Below are 24,914 nucleotides of genomic sequence, written 5' to 3'. Positions count from 1 at the left end.
GTGTCATTTCCTGTAAGTTGACTTAAATTCTTAGGCTCTTTTATTATTGTTGTCACGGTTGTACTGTTGTCCATAACGTTCTGTGACAAAATTAAGTCCTCTTCTGGCGTTGTGTCTTCGTCATTAACAGCTGATCTAATTTTCTTGTTTTCTTAGCATGTTTGAGGTCTAGGTCACTTAGCTCTTTTAATTCTTTCTGCCTCATTGCCATTCCTAGTGACAATTTGGAATTTGCAAGGTCATCATCATCCCTCGTATTTTCTGCAAATTCTTCTTTAGGTTCTTGGTGTATTCCTTTATTTCTTCGGCTTGATCCCAATTTTCTTCTGATTGCTGTGGGCTTGAAGCCTGTGTGAGTTTGCTCTTTGATACCCTGAGAATTGTCCAGAGGTTGGGAGTCCAAATGAGCATTCATTTTTGATTGCTGTGTTTGTAAAGAAGATTCACTCTCCTTAACCAAAGAATAATCCATGTGAGGCTTTTCTTGCATTTCTGTTGGCTTAACCTCCTCTTCATGCACTTCATTTACAGCATCCTCTGAATGCTGAGCTCCTCTGACTTTAGAAAAGTTTACATGATCTTTTTGTTCCTCATCTGTTGACAACTCCTCCTTTAATGATGAAAAATCTGCTTTCTCAATACTGCATTTTGGCTCTGTGTGCTCTCTGGGGCTGCTTTTTTCTGTGGCTATCTCCGCTGTGATAGAATACTCTATACCGTCTGACTTTAAATGTGACTCACTCACCAAATAGTTGTCCTGCCTGAACAATTCAGTGTCCACGTCTCCTTCCTTGTTTTCTTCTTCTGTAACAGAACACACATTGGGAAGTTCTTCTTCTGGCATCTCTGTGGAGCTTGTTTGGTTGATTAGCTGTTGATCTACTGTTGAACTTGAATGTAAACTTGAACTAGTATGCTGGGAGACGCCAACAAATGTGCCAACAAGTGCATTTTCTTTGACTTGATCACTGTCTTCTTTAGTTTGATGAGTGTCAAATGTCCCCATTCCTTCCAGCATGGTTTTCATTGATGTTTCCTGCACTGTTGTCTCTATTGTTGCTGACATTTGAGTTGTTTCATTATCTCGGGTTTTTCAACAACTGCCTCTGTAAGTCTGTGGTATGATTCAGCAAGAGAGTCCTTGGTATGTTGTTTTCCTTTATGTTTACGACTAGACCCCAGTTTCCTTCTGTTCCCAATGGGGCTGAAGTCAGGGTCGGTTTGCTGAGGTTTGGAGTCCAAAGGAGCATTTGTTCCTGATTGCAGAGTTTGTAAAGAAGATTCACTCTCTTCCATTTTAGTGAAGACTCCTTCCTTCTCTTGGTGACCTGTTTGTTCAGCACTGGGTTTTATATCATCCTCTACTCGGCCTTCGTCCTCACACACCTGACCAAGTGCAGTGTCTACCCTTTCTGTGACGCTGATCTGTGTTGTCTTGGTGTCATGTACATGATAATCCTCATTTCTGGTCTAAAGCCTCAAATTGTTTTCTGTTTCAGGATGGTCATCATGTTTGTCATCAAGATTTGAAATTTCCTGTTTGCTAACAGAATCGTCAGTACTTTTCACAGTCAACTCAGATTGGTTTGTGTCCGTTGACTTCAGTTTGGTCTATCGGGTTTCCAGAAATTATTTCAGAATTTTCTGTGGCATCAGGTATCAAACTTTCCGAGGAGTAATCAATGTCTTGCATTTCTGTTGGTTCAACCCTGTTCAGCACTTTGTTTACAGTGTCATCTAACTGATGAGCACCTCTGACTCCAGATATGAAAATCTCTTCTTGTTTCGCATCTATAGGCAAGTCCTGTTTTGGTGATGAAAAATCTGCTTGCTCAACACTGTATTTTGGTTCTGTGTTCTCTCTGGGGCTGTTTTTTTCTGTGGCTATCCCCGTTGTGACAGAATACTCTATATCTTCTGATTTAAATTGTGACTCGCTCACTAAATAGTTGTCCATTAAATATCCACCCTGCCTGAACAATTCAGTGTCCACGTCTCTTTCCTTGTTTTTCTTCTGTTACAGAACACACATTGGGAAGTTCTTCTTCTGGCATCTCTGTGGAGCTTGTTTGGTTGATTAGCTGTTGATCTACTGTTGAACTTGAATGTAAACTTGAACTAGTATGCTGGAGACGCCAACAAATGTGCCAACAAGTGCATTTTCTTTGACTTGATCACTGTCTTCTTTAGTTTGATGAGTGTCAAATGTCCCCATTCCTTCCAGCATGGTTTTCATTGATGTTTCCTGCACTGTTGTCTCTATTGTTGCTGACATTTGAGTTGTTTCATTATCTCTGGGTTTTTCAACAACTGCCTCTGTAAGTCTGTGGTATGATTCAGCAAGAGAGTCCTTGGTATGCTGTTTTCCTTTATGTTTACGACTAGACCCCAGTTTCCTTCTGTTCCCAATGGGGCTGAAGTCAGGGTCGGTTTGCTGAGGTTTGGAGTCCAAAGGAGCATTTGTTCCTGATTGCAGAGTTTGTAAAGAAGATTCACTCTCTTCCATTTTAGTGAAGACTCCTTCCTTCTCTTGGTGACCTGTTTGTTCAGCACTGGGTTTTATATCCTCCTCTACTCGGCCTTCGTCCTCACACACCTGACCAAGTGCAGTGTCTACCCTTTCTGTGATGCTGATCTGTGTTGTCTTGGTGTCATGTACATGATAATCCTCATTTCTTTGGTCTAAAGCCTCAAAGTTGTTTTCTGTTTCAGGATGGTCATCATGTTTGTCACCAAGATTTGAAATTTCCTGTTTGCTAACAGAATCGTCAGTACTTTTCACAGTCAACTCAGATTGGTTTGTGTCGTTGACTTCAGTTTGGTCTATCGGGTTTCCAGAAATTATTTCAGAATTTTCTGTGGCATCAGGTATCAAACTTTCCAAGGAGTAATCAATGTCTTGCATTTCTGTTGGTTCAACCTCCTGTTCAGACACTTTGTTTACAGTGTCATCTAACTGATGAGCACCTCTGACTCCAGATATGAAAATCTCTTCTTGTTTCGCATCTATAGGCAAGTCCTGTTTTGGTGATGAAAAATCTGCTTGCTCAACACTGTATTTTGGTTCGTGTTCTCTCTGGGGCTGTTTTTTTCTGTGGCTATCCCGTTGTGACAGAATACTATATTTCTGATTTAAATGTGACTCGCTCACTAAATAGTTGTCCATTAAATATCCACCCTGCCTGAACAATTCAGTGTCCACGTCTCCTTCCTTGTTTTCTTCTTCTGTAACAGAACACACATTGGGAAGTTCTTCTTCTGGCATCTCTGTGGAGCTTGTTTGGTTGATTAGCTGTTGATCTACTGTTGAACTTGAATGTAAACTTGAACTAGTATGCTTGGAGACACCAACAAATGTGCCAACATGTGCATTTTCTTTGACTTGATCACTGTCTTCTTTAGTTTGATGAGTGTCAAATGTCCCCATTCCTTCCAGCATGGTTTTCATTGATGTTTCCTGCACTGTTGTCTCTATTGTTGCTGACATTTGAGTTGTTTCAAAGGGTTCATTATCTCTGGGTTTTTCAACAACTGCCTCTGTAAGTCTGTGGTATGATTCAGCAAGAGAGTCCTTGGTATGTTGTTTTCCTTTATGTTTACGACTAGACCCCAGTTTCCTTCTGTTCCCAATGGGGCTGAAGTCAGGGTCGGTTTGCTGAGGTTTGGAGTCCAAAGGAGCATTTGTTCCTGATTGCAGAGTTTGTAAAGAAGATTCACTCTCTTCCATTTTAGTGAAGACTCCTTCCTTCTCTTGGTGACCTGTTTGTTCAGCACTGGGTTTTATATCCTCCTCTACTTGGCCTTCGTCCTCACACACCTGACCAAGTGCAGTGTCTACCCTTTCTGTGATGCTGATCTGTGTTGTCTTGGTGTCATGTACATGATAATCCTCATTTCTTTGGTCTAAAGCCTCAAAGTTGTTTTCTGTTTCAGGATGGTCATCATGTTTGTCATCAAGATTTGAAATTTCCTGTTTGCTAACAAATCGTCAGTACTTTTCACAGTCAACTCAGATTGGTTTGTGTCGTTGACTTCAGTTTGGTCTATCGGGTTTCCAGAAATTATTTCAGAATTTTCTGTGGCATCAGGTATCAAACTTTCCGAGGAGTAATCAATGTCTTGCATTTCTGTTGGTTCAACCTCCTGTTCAGACACTTTGTTTACAGTGTCATCTAACTGATGAGCACCTCTGACTCCAGATATGAAAATCTCTTCTTGTTTCGCATCTATAGGCAAGTCCTGTTTTGATGGTGAAAAATCTGCTTGCTCAACACTGTATTTTGGTTCTGTGTTCTCTCTGGGGCTGTTTTTTTCTGTGGTTATCTCCGCTGTGATAGAATATTTTATACCTTTTGACTTTAAATGTGAGTCGCTCACCAAAAAGTTGTCCATTAAATATCCACCCTTCCTGAACAATTCAGTGTCCACGTCTCCTTCCTTGTTTTCTTCTTCTGTTACAGAACACACATTGGGAAGTTCTTCTTCTGGCATCTCTGTGGAGCTTGTTTGGTTGATTAGCTGTTGATCTACTGTTGAACTTGAATGTAAACTTGAACTAGTATGCTGGGAGACGCCAACAAATGTGCCAACATGTGCATTTTCTTTGACTTGATCACTGTCTTCTTTAGTTTGATGAGTGTCAAATGTCCCCATTCCTTCCAGCATGGTTTTCATTGATGTTTCCTGCACTGTTGTCTCTATTGTTGCTGACATTTGAGTTGTTTCAAAGGGTTCATTATCTCTGGGTTTTTCAACAACTGCCTCTGTAAGTCTGTGGTATGATTCAGCAAGAGAGTCCTTGGTATGTTGTTTTCCTTTATGTTTACGACTAGACCCCAGTTTCCTTCTGTTCCCAATGGGGCTGAAGTCAGGGTCGGTTTGCTGAGGTTTGGAGTCCAAAGGAGCATTTGTTCCTGATTGCAGAGTTTGTAAAGAAGATTCACTCTCTTCCATTTTAGTGAAGACTCCTTCCTTCTCTTGGTGACCTGTTTGTTCAGCACTGGGTTTTATATCATCCTCTACTCGGCCTTCGTCCTCACACACCTGACCAAGTGCAGTGTCTACCCTTTCTGTGATGCTGATCTGTGTTGTCTTGGTGTCATGTACATGATAATCCTCATTTCTTTGGTCTAAAGCCTCAAAGTTGTTTTCTGTTTCAGGATGGTCATCATGTTTGTCATCAAGATTTGAAATTTCCTGTTTGCTAACAAAATCGTCAGTACTTTTCACAGTCAACTCAGATTGGTTTGTGTCGTTGACTTCAGTTTGGTCTATCGGGTTTCCAGAAATTATTTCAGAATTTTCTGTGGCATCAGGTATCAAACTTTCCGAGGAGTAATCAATGTCTTGCATTTCTGTTGGTTCAACCTCCTGTTCAGGCACTTTGTTTATAGTGTCATCTAACTGATGAGCACCTCTGACTTCAGATATTAAAATCTCTTCTTGTTTCGCATCTGTAGGCAAGTCCTGTTTTGGTGGTGAAAAATCTGCTTGCTCAACACTGTATTTTGGTTCTGTGTTCTCTCTGGGGCTGCTTTTTTCTGTGGCTATCTCCGCTGTGATAGAATATTTTATACCTTTTGACTTTAAATGTGAGTCGCTCACCAAAAAGTTGTCCATTAAATATCCACCCTTCCTGAACAATTCAGTGTCCACTTCTCCTTCCTTGTTTTCTTCTTCTGTTACAGAACACACATTGGGAAGTTCTTCTTCTGGCATCTCTGTGGAGCTTGTTTGGTTGATTAGCTGTTGATCTACTGTTGAACTTGAATGTAAACTTGAACTAGTATGCTTGGAGACACCAACAAATGTGCCAACATGTGCATTTTCTTTGACTTGATCACTATCTTTGTCAGATTGATAAGTGTCAAATACGTTGATTCCTCCATCATGTTTATTGTTAGGATTTGAAATTTCCTGCTTGGTAGCAGAGTCATCAGTACTTTTCACCGTCAACTCAGAATGGTATGTGTCGTGGACTTCAGGTTCGTCTATCAGGTTTATAGAAATTATTTCAGAATTTTCTGTGGCATCATGGATCACACTTTCAGAGAAGTAATAATTGTCTAGCATTTCTGTTGGCTTATTCTCCTTTGCATGCACTTTATTTACAGCACCATCTGACTGATGAGCATCTCTGACTTCAGATAAGTTGAAAATCTGCTTTTGCTTCTCATCTGTAGGCAACACCTCTTCTTGTTCAATACTACATTCAAGTTCAGTATATTCTCTGGGGCTGCTTTTATCGGCGGTTACCTCTGGTGTGATAGAAAACTGTTTAACTGATGCTTCTATATGTGACTCACTCACCACATAGTAGCCCTGTAAATTTCCATCACGTGTTAACAATTCTGTGTTGTCATTTCTTTTCTTCCTTTCTTTTTCTGTTACAGAATCATTGGAAAGTTCTTTCTCTGGCATCTCTCTAGAATTTGTTTGGTACTGTTGATCTACAGTGGGATATGAAGGTACACTTATACTACCAAGATGTGCATTGTCTTTGACTTCCTCACTCTGAGGAGTGTCGGTGTATTTGTCCATTCCTCCCTGCGTGGTTTCCTCAAATTTACAAGAATCTGACACCACTTTACAGTCTTTCTCATTTTCATATTGGTCCGTTTGCAGATTTTCACTTTTAGGAATTAAACTTTCCAGGTCAGCCTTTGGACAGTTTGTTATAGTTGAGCTCTGAACCTCAGGTATAGTGGCCGAGTACAATGTGCTGCAATGTGTCGCAGACATATCATGCTCTCTCCCATGACATAATTCTTCCTTCCTCTCAGGTTGTATTGCCAGTGACATTTGGGTTGTTTCGGGGGTTTCACTACCCCTAATCTTTTCCTCAACTTCCTCTCTAGCTTCATAGTATGATTCAGTCGCCAATTCCTTGACATGCTGTCCTCCTCTATTTTTTCGGCTAGACCCCAGCTTTCTTCTGTGCCCTGTGTGTTCTGGTGAAGGTGGACGATGGGTTTCAGGTGAAGAATTTTGAGGATTAGTCACTAGATTTAATGATCCAGTATGTTCTTCTGGTATGTGACTTTTTGCTACAGAGGTACTGTCAGCTATGTGGATCTCGTCAGCGTCAGAAGTTTTATTTTGGTTTGCTGCCGAGCGGCGTGAACCAATTCTTTTTTTCTTAGAAGTTTGAGCAGACATGACTTCTAATCTTGTCTCCTAAAGCATGAGACATTCAGTCATGCAACGTGTCAGCAAATCAAGTTTAAATCCCTCAGAATCAGATAACATTAACTGTATCTCTAGAAAATATATACAACTATAAACATGTACTAGTAATTTCTGTCTCTATTTAGCTTCTGTTAGCTAAAGGGAAACATTCAAAACAATAATCTTTCTCAAACCCCCCCCCCCCAAAATATTATGCATACTGATTTTTTTATTACTGCAACTGGCATACTACTTAGTCACTCTAAAGTAAAACCTGTTTGTCAGTTCCTTTAAAAAAAAAAAAAAAAAAAAAAGATAAACTGCACCAATTTCATAAATTATTTTAGGCCTTCTACATACGCCACATGTACTTACCACCAAATCTGGCACCTCTGTCGTCTCACAACATGAGCGGCTTGTCAATGTCAAGTCATCAGCATATGCTGAACAGTAACATGCATTTCCTCACAGAGGAGTTGTTCCGTTTCTGCAACCATGACTGAGAGCTTCCTGTGTAGGTTACACATGCAGCCTTTATCACCCAACAGTGACAACACACAGTAGGCTACTTCCTGAATTATATCAAGCTTAATTTTCCATATGTAGATGTTCTTATTTACAAAATGTCATTTGAACACTGCACATGGTAAGTTTTTACATAATATTATTGGTTTATGTAACTTAAAAAAAAAGAAAAAAAAAAGGCAATGAGGACATATCACCTTAAGAAAAACATTTATTGAACAAGTTGTTTAACTGCATCAGCACAAATTGCCAGAGCTCAGAGAATCAAGCAAAGTTGAATAGAGTAAATGCCTTCTTTTGCAAAACTGACATAGGTAAAACACAGAATTACAGATGATGTTTTAGGCTTCAATGATACTGTGAATGACCAGTATTTGCAACATTTGTTGTCAGTCTGCTTTCTGTCACTGGTGTAATATAATTTGTGATGCAGCTCAGGGTACACATTGCCAGTAATTTAAGAGTCAACCATGAATAAAAAAGCAAATAAAAACATATGAACTTTAATTCAATGGTTTACAAAAAACAAACAAAAAAAAAAACCCACACAGGATGGTAATGTAAAACTAAATCCAGTATTCCATTTCAAAACATGCAGGGTAAGACAGCAGAATTCAATGTATGCTCCATAGAGTAAGTTCAAAGGCAAAAAATGTTTTTCTGTAAAAATGGGTAAATCTAGCCATCAGAACAGACAAAAGGCGAAAAACACTTCAGTACTTTGTTGTTAATCAACAGACTGCTATTACACATATGTAATTTGGCCAACCGGACACTGCCTTGAGCTGGCAAACAAAATCTAAAAAGAACATGACTATAAAAATTTGTATTTTCACAACCATAGCAGGATCCGGCAGATTACCATCGTCTTCATTTCCTCTCGGTAGACTGGGAACGACTGTAAAATAAACAAACTAGTGAATAAGTGCAAAATGACTGATATTGAAAATTTTTTTATATTTTAGTGATAAGACTTAAGTCTTAAATAATAATCAGTAATACTTCCAACTTACCTCCTTGACTGTGAGATGGATCTTGAGCGCTTTCGGGTCTTTTCTCTGGAGAGAGACCGATATCTGCGTCTGTCTCTTGATACAGACCTGGTGAACAAAACAAACAAAATTAATTTTGTCATTCATTATTGGCAAACGCACAGTTTAAATAAAAATAGTTGTTTTAAGTTCACCTGCTACGACTGCGGCTGAGGCTCCTCCTCTTCGGTGATCTGTAATGTAGGTGAAGTTAAAAAAAAGAAAAAAAAAAAGAAAATTAGTAAATAGAATTTAGCCCTTCCTATCACTAATGAAACCTTTTGTATTCTTGATCCTTAAAGAGACATGTGTAGTAGATCCTTGTCTGTTAATAGAAGGATCATCTGCATCCATGAACTGCATCAAGATCAACCCATTAAAAGGAAACTTTGTCCAATGAGCACCAATCGTGGAGCCTGATTTTTAGAATATAGTGCTAAATCAGGGCTCGACATTAAGGCTTGCCTAGAAAAACATATTACAACTTAACAAATTAAGAGGTGGCAGAACTTTCTTAGGTCATTTGTCTACTGCGGTGCTGCTTTAAAATTGTTTTCAAACACTGGAGGCAAAGAGCTTGTGCAAAATGACCTATACAAAGTCCAAGATAAATGTAAATTGCTCCATACAGTGGACATGATCAGAAACTGAGACAGTGACTGTTCTCACTTTTGGTTAAAAAAGAAAGTGAACCCCTGAATGGTGCTGTGACTGTAGCATTGAAACCATTAGAAACCTACATGTGTTGGCTCCAAGATGGCTGCAAAATTACCTTGATAAAACTGACATTTTAAATGTAATTTTTAAATTAGAAAAACGTTCATGGAAAAGGAGGATAGTATTAAAACTACAAAAACAAAGTACATTTTATTCCAATGAATCTCCCTCAAGATGGCTTAATGTCGAGTCATGAAAATGCACTTGGCAGCGCAAATGCTCTGCGAACATCAGACTGACAGCAAAGTTCCTTGACCACAACTTTTGATCTTTAGATTTTTGCAGCTCTGCACTGAAATTGCTCTAACTTACATAAATGCTGAGGGAAAACTGTCAAGCAGCTTTGAAAGCTAGATTAAGCATAAAAACTACAAAGAGCAGGATAAAAGAAACTTACTATTTTGGGGGATTTGGACAAGATAGAAATGACGCAAGGAAGCCAGACTGATGGTGAGGGAGGTCGAATTGCAGAGAGGATTTGCCACATGATGCAAATGTTGGAGATATGAAGTTGCCTGGTGGCTGGTTGGAAGGGGTAGTTGTAGATTTTCCCTGCCTTTTGGGGGGGGGAGGATGGGAAGGGATGTAAGCCAAGGGCTGTTCCCGTTGATACAGTAGTTGTGTGGAGAATAGAAAAAGTAAAGACGCTGATTGGTTGATAATGTGAAGTGGGCCGCTGTCGATTGGGTTAAGGTTGGAGGAAGAAGAGGAGGATGCTGGGAACCGCATGCTCAGGAACCAAAAGGTTGGTGGAACCTGACGACTGGCGGTGCGCCTGGGTCATGTGACAACACCAGCCAAGCTGATTGGGGCTCGCTGGTCAGCAGTCACATGATGCTGTAAGAGGACTAGTTGACTGACTCAGATGGTGAGAAGCGTGGTGGTGACTCTGCAACGGGGTTCAGTTTTATTAATATATGGCAACTGAACTCAGAAAGAAAACAAAATTTACACCTGCAGAAAGTAATTCTAGAAAGTACCTATAAAAATGTTTGATGGATAATGGAGTGCTAACTGTGTCTCTTAAGAGGTCCCCAAAAAGCAAATATCACTTTTTGAGAGCTTTGACCTTTTACAGACATACCGCTATAAGAGTTCATAAATAGTCACATACTGACATAAGATGACTTTGGACAAAGCAAAATTGGCACAGATGAAAATCCCTTGAAACAAAGTTTAAAAAAATATCACTCCAGTTAATGTAGGATTATATTTTTAAAACACTTAAGGAGAGGGAGTGACCTCAATATATCAAATCCTGAAGCAGCCAGATGCAAGATTATCTATTGATAAATTCATTTTCTAAGTGTGCATGTGAGCACCAAGACTGCCAACAATTAAATTTAGGTCATAGCGATGACCAATCAGAAACTTTATTTCCTACTATTAAAAAGGTTGACAAAGCTTTAATAGGTCTGAGATCTAAAGATGAGATATTTTTTGCAGTGTGGGAGGCTGTTAGATTTAAATGTCTTTGCCAAACTAACTCATATTTTTAAGGAGTAAAAACACTAATGCTTAGTGTGTGGGGTCTGTAAATCTCCTTTGTGCTTTTAAACACTGCAAATAAGACTGTAAATAAAACAGTAAAATTAATTGTCAAGTGGGCAATCCATACCTGCGTCTGCCTGGAGGACTACGTCGCCTAACATCTTCGCGAGGGCGTCTATTCCAGGATGGAGGAGGGCCACGGCTCCTAGAGCGTTTTTCTCCAGTGGATAACTCGACACGCACACGACAGCCACACATGGTTCTAAGCAGAAGTCATCACATGAGTGGGGGTGGGGGGGGGGGGGGGGGACACAAAAAGAACCACCACTAAAAAAATGTTTTGAAAGATTTACCTTCCATCCAGTTCTCTCACAGCATCCGCTGCATCTCTGGGGTCTTCAAACTCTACAAAAGCAAAGCCTGGGGGATTCCTCGCAACCCAAACACTTCTTAAAGGACCATAGTACCCAAAAGCTCTTTCTAACTCTGTCTTGTTTCCATTGTTTCCTAGATTTCCAACGTAAACCTTGCAGTCAAGGGGACAGTCTCGATTAAGCGCAGGGTCTGAAAGAAAGACACCAACACAAACATGGAGAGATATGATGAATGTTGCATCATTATATCTTATTCTGCATTGCCCATTTAAGACGTGTAGGCTGAATGTACAGAGTTAAAGTATCCCAATATATTAGGTAAAGATATGCCAAACCACAATAATCTCAATAACAAAAATGTACTTCCTTATAATTGTTTCCTTTTTGGTGTGAAGTACATGGTTCAAATGAACTGGCTTGTTTTGCCCAATTTGTCTTCTTTAGTTTGGTTTGAACGTTGAGAAAGGAGTTTTTAATATGGATACCACGATGTATGATCCTGATCAGAGTCCTTTAACAATGAGTATCTGCCAATTCAAAGTCTGATTCAACACTTATGCGTTTGACACACTGAAATTGCTGTAGACTACTACATTTGCCACAACGTATTCACAAGCAACTTAATCCAAACACTGGAGATCCTTGTTCAAAACTATTAAGTTGAAAAGCTTAAATTATTGATCAGCTATACATAAAATATTAACTGAGAGAATGAGACTCCTGAAACTGATGTGACGCAATCTGCTAAAGACAAGACACATCACTCTGTTGGACCTACAAAAATGGTTGTAAAGCTCTTCCCTCAAAAATGATCTTTGACTGAGCACTGACACCAGCTTGCAGAGAACACCTGAACAAGACAGGTTTTATTTTGGCCCGCCATCAAGTTGCTCACTGAATTCATGTTAATTAGCAACAGTTGATCTGACATTTGTCATTTTAACCGGTGGACGCCCCAGCTGAAGTTTGACAGCCTTGAACTGTCAGACACTTAGCCATACTGTTTATGAAGAGGAAGCTATACTTTTATTATTGCTGGCTGTACAAAGCCATTCCTGTTCTATTACATGGTTTTTCATTCAACTTGAGGAAATTGCTTGCCTGTATTAAACAACAGAAATTGCTATCTAGCGATTTTTATAAACCGCTTGTAAAGGAAATTGATATTCATATGATTAGGGATGCCATGATACCAGCAATTCAGTAGTCGATACCGATACCAGTAACATTCCTTGATATAAAAAAAACAACAACAAAAAACAAACTGTAAAAAGAAAAACAAAACCATAAATCTAATGTACTTCAACATACATGCTTTAAAAACAAAAAAAACAACTAACCGTCCAGGACAGATGAGGTGTTTTGATGTCAATATATTCATAAAATGAGCAAACTAGCACTGTGCATATTTAATTATCAAATTAATTACTTAATTTTCTTAATCTCACAGGTGTGAAATGTTTAAAAAAGTTATCACTATCTATATTGGCAGCTGTCTAAGATTTTCATATTGAAAAACAACAACAAAAAAAAGTTATTGATGATTGAAATGGATCGTATTGCACTTTTGAGATGGTCCTCAACTCCACCAATAGTGTCAGGTGCATTGGACAGACATTCAGTTCTTAGCGCTGCAAACTGCATCGTCATCTTTGGTGATTTTCAGGTGATAAAAACTATGAAACGTCTGCCTAAATTAGCTCTCCAATTGTGAGAAATCGAGGCTCTGACACGAGGTATTGAAGTTAACAGCTGTGAAACTAACTTCACTCCAGTTTCCACCTCTTTTCTATTTGATAAGTGGCTATTTCACATGTTTGATCTTCATTACCTAGCAAAACAAGTACAGACATGTTTTCAGAATTTTAGTATGGACTTGGTACCAAAATATCAGTTCACGTGACATCCCTTATGATATAAATTTATATTACAATAACAACTTATAAATACTGTCATGGCAGATTTAATTCATAATACAATCCCTATTCAGAATATGGGAAACTATTTTTTTTATAATATGAGCTACTAGTGCTCTAAAGTACTCTTCAAAGACAACAGTAGTGATGCTGCCAAATGTTATCACAGTGTGAAAAACTGATTTTAAAAAAAAGCCCGTCTGACATGGCAATGCATTTAATGTAGTAAGGTTTTAGTGGCTCAGATCATGGTGACAACGCCCCAGAATCAGCCATCATCGGCATGCCCAGTGCGCAAACTATAACATCAGTTTCAGGGGAACTCTTTATCTGGGTGGGGGACTGGGATGTGTGTAAATAAAGGGTTGGACTGAAACCCAAAAGGAGTCTACTAACATTAACCAAATTCAGACAATACAAACAAGTGATGTCCTCCTTGACAGTAAATGCAAGCTGCTAAGTTACCAAACTGATTTAAAGGCAACAACAGAAAGTTTTTAGCCATTTTTAAAGTCTCTCATGACCACCTGCAGAATAGTGATTTTGAATTTCTTGCATTATTTGTTTAGATAGCTGCTACATTTCTAGAAGATTAGTATCTATTAGGGGTGTAACGGTACATGTATTCGTACTGGACCATTTCGGTACAGGACTTGCAATCTTTAGCGTCATATATTAGGCTTGTTTTGTGTGTGGAAAATACGTAAATTCTGAGTTTCCACATGGACATATTAAGTGGTGGACCAAATCTCTGCTGTGCGGCGCTTCAGCGCTACACAAGCAGTCGCTTTAGCCCAGCCTCTCTCCAACTAGTGAGTTAAACATCACGGCCAGTGCAGAGAAGCCAGAGCTTTAAGACCCTCCCTTATTGTTAAGGTCTTCTGTTTGGGAACACTTAGGTTTCCAGTGAAATACAACAACGGACAAGTCGATAAGACGAAAGCAGTGTGCCGACATTTGTCGGGTAGGTTTCTGGCAACACGTCAAACTTGCTAACTTACTAATGGTATCACACGAAGGAGAACGTCACTGCAACAAGGGGGAAAAAACAAAAGCGAGCACAGTGCAAACGTCTTTCGGCATTTAAACAGACTTTTTTTAAATCTGGGCAGGCCTTCAAGCTGGGATTGATAATGCCCATAGATGGAATAAAAAAATAAGAATGCTTCACTGTAATCTATTTATATTTTTTAAATTATATTTTATTAACTGTATGTGGCATTGTTTTGACAATATTTTATTTAGTGGAGAACTTGTTAGTAGTTCGCAGCAGTAATTTAATTCTGCTAATTCTTAAATATAAAATGTATTATGTGTAATTTGTAAGTTTGTTTAAAAAATTGTTACACGCCTAGTATCTATGCAACTAATATAATATTAATTCAGGTGAGTCACTTCCTGCAAGCCCTGCAGTAATTATACTACTGCTTCAAAAACTGTGGATTCAATCGGTAATCCAGTCATTTATTTTATGGTCATCCATCAAATAAACAGATAATGAAAGTAGATGTGTCGATCTGGGTGGCTTACTCCCTTGGCGAAACGGTTTCCTGGGGGAAAGTCTGTACTGTTTTGACCTGGAGGGTTAAGTAACATGAGGAATTCAGTAAAGTAACAACGTAACAAAGCTTACCACTCATTTCGCCAAGTTTATATATCTTCTTGTAGAGTATCCCAAAAGCAGATGTGCCTGAAAGGAAATAAAGACGGTCAGAAACTGTCACAGCCACATACCTGACCTAATTCTGCATCTACAAGTTACAGGTAACTTAGCTGTTAGCTGTAAGTTAACATTATTCTCTGCGGAGCTTTCTCAAACCACCGGAGGGCTGTTAATGTTCACTATAAACGTTAGTGGTCTAAGTGCCGCTAAAGTCACAAGATTAAACATTACTAAGAGTTGCCCAATTGTGTAATGACCACAATAAAGTCACTCAATTGTACGTTATGCCTTTCTACTTAAATGTTCAAAGCTACCGCTAGCTAGGAAACAAAAGTAACGTTAGATTATTAGGATTCGTCGGCTTGTGCGCAAAAGCAAGTAACGTTAATGTTAACGTTTGACATTATATTCATGCTCTTTTTTAGTGTAAGACACACATTTTGCTGATTAACACAATCACGGGTATCTAACTTAACTTAAGTACCAAAGGTGTGTGTTGGCAGGATTCCCAACGCCTCATACAGCTATGCAAAAATTACCGATGAGCTTCAACAGAATGTGGTAGCTAGCACATTTAGCATTTAACACGATGAAACGGTTAAAACGAATATTTACTTCTGGGCCCTCCGGCATAATAACCAACGTGATACAAAACGTGGAGAGAATCTAGTAGATAAATATGTTAAAGAAATGTAGCTCACCGTTTTTGTAGCTGTAGTGCGACAAAAAAATGTTAGCAGCAGATTTCACGCCGCCCGTTTCCGTTGCTAGCTTAACTTGTTATTAGCACCGGTACCACGGCGGAAGAACTAGTCGGTTCTCTACTTCTTTGTGTGTTTGTGTGGCAAACTAATGTGACATGCACATACCGCAACCTGCTGTACCGGAGAGGACTATCGGTCACAATCACAATACACTAAACACAGTGTATCATCCTTACTTTCTCCCGTTTAAAACACATCATTTTAACCAGAAATTCATTGAAGTAAAATATTTACTCATTTCTAAACAACAACATATTTTAAAAATTATACTAAGAAACAAATTGTTAAATATCCCTGCAATGTAGCCTACATAAATCAACACACCACTACATTGTAGTCTGTTGAAGTTATTACACTATTGTGTGTACTGCTATTTTACAGTACACAGAGAGTAGGACTTTGTAGTGTTTCTAATTCTGCATGGGCTACAGTAATCATTCAGCCAACACCATCTCTGTCCCCCTCAAAGGGAGCCACTTACATTTTCCAGGCACGTTTTCTTCCCTCAACATCAACACTCTGTTGATAGATAATAGATAGATAGATAGATAGATAGATAGATAGAGCTGATGTAGTTCTGTAAGGCAGAGTCAGCATGTTGTGACTAAAGCATTATAAAGTGCATAGTGCAACCCTTATCTGAAGTATGTACACATTTAATATAGGCCTACTTAAATATTAGCAGCATCAGAAGTAGACTACTTAACAGTGGTGGAAGTAATAACAGTATGAAAAGAGGCAAACAGATAGATAGATGGATATATAGTACCACACTTTGCATCAGTGCAAGGGGCCAATTTTACAACATTTTATTACCGTGGACACAGAAATGTTGCTTTCTTGACAAATGCCATCCTCTGCCTTTGACTAATTCTCTGTCCTCTCATTGATGACTTTTGAGTTCAAAACTTGTCTGTGCTTCAGGGGTGAAGATTTCCTCAATGGCTGTTCCTGTGTCCTTCGGCCTGGGTGTGATCTTTTTCCAGATGTTTAGTGAAATACTTGATTTAACACTGTGTGAAGACATGTGGCTTCTCTCCCTTAAACATCCCCCACTGCTCTCCCATGTCAAGACGTTTTAAAACACAAAATGGCAACATGCCCATATTTACTTTAACGCTATGTCCTAATGAAAAACAAATTGTTCCACAGCAACACAGACAAAGCAGAAAACAATCAGGAAAAATTATTATTGAAAAAGAGCACCAAAGCTGTATGTGATGGAATGTAACTAAATACATTTACTCAAGTACTGTACTTCAGTACAATTTTGAGGTACTTGTACTTTACTCAAGTATTTCCATTTGATGCTACTTAGAATTTTATATAACAAATATCAGTTTATAAAATACAAAAAATTGATAAAGTTTAAAGAAGTGGTCCCCAACCACTGTTTGTGACTGTGTGTTGTGATGGAGTGTCTAGTTATTGACATGTTTCAGATGTCTATGAGTACTTAGCAGTTCCACCAAAAAGAGATTCTCCCTATAAACTTCTTACACTGGATCTTCAAATAGGTTTTCATGGCCCGAAGAGGGTAAAACTCTCCAAAAGAGTAAAGTCTGAAAAATTTATTTGACTTACGTCGCAGAACTGTGTTTTTTCTTCTTTCTTTCTTATTTAGTAATTATGTTTCATGTTGATGGGAAATACAAACTTAATTCATGTAGTTTTAACTGTTGCTGCCTGCCGTTACTGATTACTGTGCAGGGAAGATAAGTAAATCAACAGAGCAGGAGGGTTATTGCTCAACAGGACAAAACACCCACAAATGACCCCTTGAGTGTAAGTGTTCAGGTGGGTGGTTAGATACTGTATGTACACTTCCTGTATAGAGACACATTCAAGAAGTAACAGAGGGGAAGAGGTATGCGTAACAGAAGTCTTTGTACCTCTTTGACCCTGAATCTAACTGCTCACTCCTCATATTGCAAAATGAAACATAAAACAAGGGTATATGCATATTTGATCTTTCTCTGTTTTCATACTGGAAGCGGAAATCTGCAAACAGCTGGAGTTGATAGTGAATTTAGTGAGTTTCACCTGTTACTTACCATGTTATGTTAATGCACTGGCCCTAAATATTGTCTTTAATCCAACCCCTTTTGTTGGGCTTGTTTTGAAGCATCCTCTTTCGTAAACCAAAAGGTTACATGTCCTGTTTGTATCAATTGTTTAGCGATGTCACTCCCTACTATGTTTGGATGTTTGGGCTCTGACTGTCATTGTGAGCAGTCAGATTAGTTGAGTAATTACTCAGCTGAGTCAAGCTTTGATTAATGATTGCCTGACATGAGAGATGAAATGGCGATGTACTAGACATCCCTGTAACTGATGCCAGATAATTTAGTGAAGAACAATAACTCTCATTAGCAAAGGTGCCCTATGAAGGAGAGAGTTGTTTCCCTTTCAAGTTTCAAGTTCCTCATTGTTTGGGCTCCCACAAACTGCTGCAAGTGTAAAAATAATGACAATAACTTCAAAATCAACCAATTGCATTTCTTCAGATATTTCTTTATTTCTTCTGAGCTCATTAAAACCAATTATGGAGAAGTATTGAAATCGTAACCCTTCCCTTGGCCACAAACATGTGTGTACACATTGGATGAATGTGACAAAATACGGAAATTACCATAAAGCATTGTTATAACACCAAATAAGGAAACATGTCATGTTTTATCTCAGGTGCCAGTTTATCAGGTACATAAAATGCTGCGTCATTTTCTGATAAAAGAAGGAAAAGTCATGAAAAAGTATCAAGATGATAAAACGAATGTTTTTTGAGTTGTTAAAGAGGGATTTCCGAGGGATCTCAGATTTTTTTTGTCTTCTTATCTGTAACAAAAAATGCAGGTAAAATTAAATAATGTTTCTTTTGGGACCAGACTACAAACTGGAGCCGCACATCTGGAAGTCTTGTGCTCTTTTGATCTCACTGTGTATCCATCATGCAAGAGAGTGATCCAGTGCTGAGGCCACTAAACAAACAAACTCCCACAATAGTGAGGGTGGAAATCACCTAAAATTAAGTATAACTGCAAATTATAATTATAAATGAATGGAGGTCCAAAAAACCCCCTGCGCAGCCACACCATTTACCTTTCCAAATATATTTACATTTACAGTATATACTGTATTTTTTATTTTTTTATTTTTTCAAGTTTAAGGCACTTGTAGTTTATTTGAGTACTTTCAGAAGGACATATATTGCATATACAGTGCATATTCAAAGTTTGACATTAGTTCCAACTCAACTAACGATCCAATACAATAATGTATAATAATGTACTGTAACACTGACAGGGGCTTGCATAATGAATACTTTCACTTTACTTTAACTACATTATTTTTCAATACTTTGAATTCATACAGGAATACTTCTGTACTTACCCTTTGACATTTTGAATATGTGACTTTTACCTGTAATGTGTTTTTACACTATTCTATTGAGACTGAAAATCTGAATATTTCTTTCACCACTGACAACTTTATACATTTAGTAAACTTTTCTATTATTTTTTTCATGATATGTAAACAGATTTTATCTTAACAGATAAGATAAGGAGATAAAAACCAGCACTAAACCTTGTCAAGGATAAAAAGCTGAAGATTCCTCCTGTCACTGTGCCACTGTGTTTGTATTCATCAACGGCAGCAAGGGATCATTTATTTAGGGTCCTTGGCAGACGCAGCAGAAAAGAACTCTTGCTTCAGGGGGCAAAAGTTCAGGGATAAAAGGGATCACTCAGGAGATTACTCCCATGTACGTAACATGGGTGCCTCGAACACAAACAAAGAACATTATGTTGCTCAGCTTTATTTTAGTCGCTGTGTGCATGTTTGTGTGAGAGCGAGTTGAGCTACATTTGTTGTATTTGCACATATCCCTCTGCTGCCATAGTATTCTCCTTTTAGCTGTGTAAATGAAACATCTTTTTTTTTTCTTGCCTCCGCTCAGGGTAGTGTTTTTCAATCAGATTAGTACAGCACATTCTGTTCTGTTTCACTTCCTGATGACTGTGCAGCCTGTATCCCTGAATGAACTCACCCGCGTGCTTCTGGTTACACTAAGACACTCATTCAGACAGATGCATTCTCGTAACTGCCTATCAGATTTTGGTACTTCATACAATGTTTGGCAAATGTATTTGCCAATTATCAAGAACATCTCCAATGTATTGGATTATATTAACAAAGATTATAAGACTTTTTAGTGAATATATTGCTAGTATTTATCACTGAGTGTAATAATAGGCTCTAAAGCTCAAAATATGAGCGACAAATCAATGTAAAAATGTTAATTATATTTCTATTAAACAGCTACAAACTGTTTATTTAACCTTTGACCACCTAGTTTTCCTGTTTCCTACCAGGTTGCTGCTTTCACCAGAACTGAAACAAGATGTTCGTGATATTTCAGGAAGGAAGACAACATGTCAGGCACTGTGTCAATTTAGAAATCTATTCATGCATTTCAGTTCAGCTCAGGTCAGTTGAGTTCATTTTTGACCTCCACTTAAGCAGACAAGACAGAGGGGTGGGGGGATCTGCTAACAAAACTACCAGGACACCGCAGTTCAGACAAGGGTTGAGAAAACAAACAAATCTCTGCCTGAGCTGGAGTCAACTATCTTGATGATTTTTTTTAAATAAGCATGTATTTATTGCTAACAACTTCAGGTGGGTGGTGCAGTGTAGGGTGTTTGAGGGCTGGTGGTGTCATCAGATCACAAGGCCACAGCCGTTCTGTTTCTGTAGTACTTTTTGGCTTTTAATGTAAATAAAATGTTCCAATAAAGAGTGTGTGAAACCTGTTTTCTTCCTATAACTGATGGTGTAGAAGATTACAGCCAGTTGACAACATCCCTGTGGGTTTGCAGAGTCAGATTCACTTGTGTTATGTCACCTTTATAATTAACAGGATCATCATGTTCCCTTCAATAGCTGCCAGCAGCGTGGTCAGACAATGTCTTCACCACCTCTGACAGTAGGATTCACCCACCAGAGACCTGCCATGAAGTTTCAACTGTCACCTCACTACAAGCAATAAGAAATGGAGTTTCTTTAATATATATATATAAAAAAAAATCTTTATGGTCAAAGACTTACTCACACCAAGAACTGATGCCATATTTGAACAATTTTAAACACTTTAATGCAAAAATATTATGACCATAAATATAAGCAGCAGCCGTAAAACATGCTATATTGCAAACATACTATGGACATAATAATAAAACAGTACCCTCAGACCACAGAAGCATAAAAAACATTTTATGACTTTCATGGGAATTTCAACTGCTCTTGCACCCACCTCCTCACCCCCATGTATTTTTCTTCCATCGGTTTAAGCCGGATTTTTTATTTTTAAACTTCTCAACTCTATAATAACTCAATAATACTGCATATCTTTTAATGACAGGAATTCAAATACAGCTGGCGAGTCTGCCTTGTTGGTCCACAGGAGACATTACATGTCTTCTTACTGGCTGTCCAAGGAAAAGTTTTGGGAGTCATAACTAACCTATGGTCACATACACAGGTCAAAACTGCCCTCACATTGGTCTGTGAGCAATTTGAAATACCTTATTTTCACAGCATTAGGTTAAAAAACACTTTAAAACAAATATCTGTCAAATCCTATGCACGTGTTTCCAAACTGTTGACACAAAAACTCCCACATCTCTAAACTACTTTGTTCTGGACCACACCCTCTCATTTCTTTCCCTATCACTCCTTTGTCTTTTTAAATTCTTTACTGGCATGTGCTACACTGGTGTCCATTGACAACATTCCAGTATTTAACAGATAAATAAGCAGATTAAGCTGATACAATGAAATGCATCAGAAGGTAAAAACAGTATAGTAAGTTGTAAAATATGCCCCAAATCCTTGTAGAAGTATATTTTTAACAGAGATATTTTAAGATGATTTTATGTGTCATCGTCCTGTGAACAGAAGTGGGATTTTCTATTTAGATTTCTCTGAAAAACAAGGCATACATTACTTATTTACTATAAACAATAAAACGGGAGTTGTCTTTTTAGGAAGCTGTTACTACAGGTCAAAGGCAAACTTTTACAAGTGGTCATGTGGGAGAACATGTTAGTTAGGAAGTAATCAAACGTATTTACTAAGGTGCTGTATTTAAGTTACGTATTTCCATGCCACTTCAGATACAACTATTGAATGCTATACTACATTTTTGTGTTTCCATGAAAGCGGTACTGTTTTCTTTGCATCATAAAATATGATGGGTTATACTTCCTAATATTACATAATATAATTACAACACCTGGACCTGGATTATAACTGCTAACGTCATCTGACTCATTGACAGGGCTCACTATTCTTACTATCCTTCATAGTGAGTACTGTTACTTTGGATAATTACTTTTATTTTAATGCTAGGTCTAATACTTGTATTTAATATTTAGGGGCCACATAGGAAACCTAATTAGGCTATAGTAACAGGACGGTGTATGTATGTTTTACTGCAAATAGCTGTACAATTTTCTTCGCAGATTAAGATTTGACTTGCAAATCAAAAGCTCATGATGACGCATTTAACTACTTCCCAACATCAAAAAAAATAATTACATATAACAACTCGTGGACCAGGTTTATTATTTTCCCTTATCATTTTACACTTTGACAGTAAGCACTTTTACTTTCAGTATTTATCTGTACTGGGAAGGATGGTAGGAAGCAACCAAAGATTAACTGATTGTATGGTTTACTGCAAAACAGCTGTACCATTTTCTTGTAAAACAAGAACTCATAAAACATAAAGCGTTAAACATAACAATAAACAATTACACAGAACAACACATGGACTAGGTTTATTACTTTAACTTGTCATTTAACACTTTTATAGGGGCTATCCTACTTAACATTTACAGTGTGTGCTTTTACTTTTAATACTTACTGGTATTTTAATATCGGGTCTATCATTTGTTCTCTCATACTTGTCATTTAGGAAAACCTGAAGGCTATAGTAGGCTAACAGGTCTGACAGAAACGTACTTAAGTTAATGCAAGTTGCTGCAAAATATCTTCACAATTTTTCTTTTCAGATTTGACTTGCAAAACAAGAGCCCATAAAATATGTTGCATTACGTTTCCCAAATTAGCTACAAATTTCCCAAATTCCCAAATAGCCTGAAATATTTATGATTAAAAAACAAAGTGAGTGAAATCACAGAAAGTTGCAGTGGAGTGAGCTTACTGCTTCTGGTCCATGGAACACTATGGCATTTGATATGGTGGGATTAAATCAATCAATAGGTCATTATTAGGCATTGATCAGCTTTATACTTGAAGTTGCATCTTTAAAACGTCTGCTTCTGTAGTCCCATCATTAAGAGCTAGCTAGCAAGTGTTAATGTTAGCTAGGCTAATCAACATCAGCTAATGTTGCCTTATTGATCTTAGAACAATAGCTAACGTGAGTTACTAGATTAAAATAGTGTTTAAAACATGATATGTATAATGTGTATCTGATATATTAAATAATAAAGTTGATATAATCTCTTGGGTTTAGGAACAGTGACTCACGTTAGCTTTACCTCAGATGTTCAAATTCCTTTTACAAAGTAATTCTAATAGTTGAAATAAGTGTTTTGATTAGAGATGGTGTGGAAATGAAAAGAAAAATTAACAATTGAAATGTCCTTTCTTTAACTGTGATGGATGAAAATGCACACATATTTGTTTTGTGTTCACATCCCTGCACCAAATGTCTAACTTACTATTTGGCACCATTATTTACTCTGCACAGAATGTGTAGGCCTAACCCCCAGCCCTTTGATAAAGACGGTCAAGGAGATTAGAAACCTCCGGGAATGTGCCTGTTTTGGGAGACCGTTCCCATAACAGTCTTGTGGTCAGCGGGATGTTATAACAATGTTCCCCAGCTATACTTCGCAGAACTTTCTTTAGAAACGCAAAACCAGTATTCCAGGGTGGTCAGCCAATGTTCCCAGAACGTTCCCCGAAACTAACCAGTTTGCTGGGGATGCTCGATTATAAGTAGGCTAGTGTTTACTTGCACTTAATTTCTGGTAAGATGGGAAACAAAGTAAGGGTGAGTGTTGGGAAGGTTACTCTGGAAATGTAATAGGTTACCGATTACAAGTTACCCTATTTAAAATGTAACTATTTCAATTACTTTATCAAAGCAATGTAAGTTATTAATTACTTTTCTAAATTTCTAATGACTGTTTTCAACTGAGAGCTTGAGAGGCAATTTAACTGGCAGATGTGTGGCACTGCAAATTCAAACATGAGAGCCAATCAGAAGCATCAGAATAGCAATACACTTTACTAAAAGGCTGTGGCTGGAATGGACATTATGCACAAGCAAATGAATATTATTAGAAAGTATTCAGATGTAACCCTAAATGTAATCATGAACATTTTCATAAGTAACTGTAATTTAATTACACATTTCCCCCCATAACTGTAATGGATTACAGTTAAATTCATTTTGTAATAAAAGAATGTAACTAAATTACATGTAAGTTGCTTCCCAACACTGGTTAGGGTGCAGTCACAGGTACGTAGTAACCAAGTATATTTACTCATGTTTTATATTTACTCATACTTCTGCTAAACAGCTGCACCTTAAGATTTGATTAAGATTTGACTTGCAAAACAAGAGCTCATGCAACATTAATGTAGGTTATTAGGCTATACTTTCCAAAATGAAAATAAATAATTAGCCTGCACTTAACTCCACTTGGACTAGGACATTCTTGGTGAGTAATTTCACTTTTTACTTAAATGTATTTTACTATAAAGTTTGTTTACATTTAATTTGGTAATAAAAAAAACAGCAACAACTTACACTTGTGATATTTTTTTCATTATAGTTCTGCTACTTGTAGCCTACATAAAATATTTCAATATCCTACTTGTTTCACCACTGTAAACAAAGCAACGTAAACACAGGTTGTTTGTGAGAAAATGACAAATGATCTCCACCCAGTAAACGTCACAATAAAGCACCAGGCATTAGGCAAAAAAATAATAATTCCAAGCATACATGTATGCGCATTTGTCGAAAATCCCTACCTTCAAATAAGTTCTAGAAACGCTACAGCAATTGTATAAATCCCCGGTAAACAAAAAAAAATAAACAAACAGTAATCCGTCTCACCGCGCCTCTAATCGGGCAGTGCAGCGTGCTTTTATTTCGGTGCTTTTACACATCCCGTCTGTGCAGGCTAGGGCTCGGCTATTACACAGCAGTGTTGATGAAACGT

At 37.9% G+C, this 24,914-nt stretch overlaps 2 protein-coding genes across 2 annotated transcripts; both read right to left on the bottom strand.

Annotated features, from left to right (window-relative positions):
• Positions 1-3,182: 3,182 nt before the first annotated feature.
• LOC119886648 lies at positions 3,183-7,845 on the bottom strand. The gene is made up of 2 exons (XM_038697529.1): positions 7,543-7,845; positions 3,183-7,176 (listed from the first exon to the last, which is right to left on the bottom strand). Exon 2 carries the CDS (start codon positions 7,156-7,158, stop codon positions 3,904-3,906), a length of 3,255 nt encoding a protein of 1,084 aa, XP_038553457.1. The 5' UTR covers positions 7,159-7,176; positions 7,543-7,845; the 3' UTR covers positions 3,183-3,903.
• A 40-nt stretch (positions 7,846-7,885) lies between these two features.
• Positions 7,886-24,859, bottom strand: srsf3a (serine and arginine rich splicing factor 3a). Its single transcript, XM_038697536.1, has 7 exons — positions 15,586-24,859; positions 14,855-14,911; positions 11,285-11,495; positions 11,059-11,193; positions 8,879-8,917; positions 8,706-8,792; positions 7,886-8,590 (listed from the first exon to the last, which is right to left on the bottom strand). Exons 2-7 carry the CDS (start codon positions 14,859-14,861, stop codon positions 8,563-8,565), a joined length of 507 nt encoding a protein of 168 aa, XP_038553464.1. The 5' UTR covers positions 14,862-14,911; positions 15,586-24,859; the 3' UTR covers positions 7,886-8,562.
• Positions 24,860-24,914: the final 55 nt, after the last annotated feature.

The sequence above is a fragment of the Micropterus salmoides genome, unplaced genomic scaffold (genome assembly GCF_014851395.1).
Source record: "Micropterus salmoides isolate LMB-PRFRI ecotype aquatic unplaced genomic scaffold, ASM1485139v1 Ms_hic_scaffold_4, whole genome shotgun sequence".
Classification (NCBI taxonomy): Eukaryota; Metazoa; Chordata; class Actinopteri; order Centrarchiformes; family Centrarchidae; genus Micropterus; species Micropterus salmoides.
The sequence above is the reverse complement of the archived record's forward strand: the minus strand, read 5'-3'. Positions and strand labels throughout refer to the sequence as shown.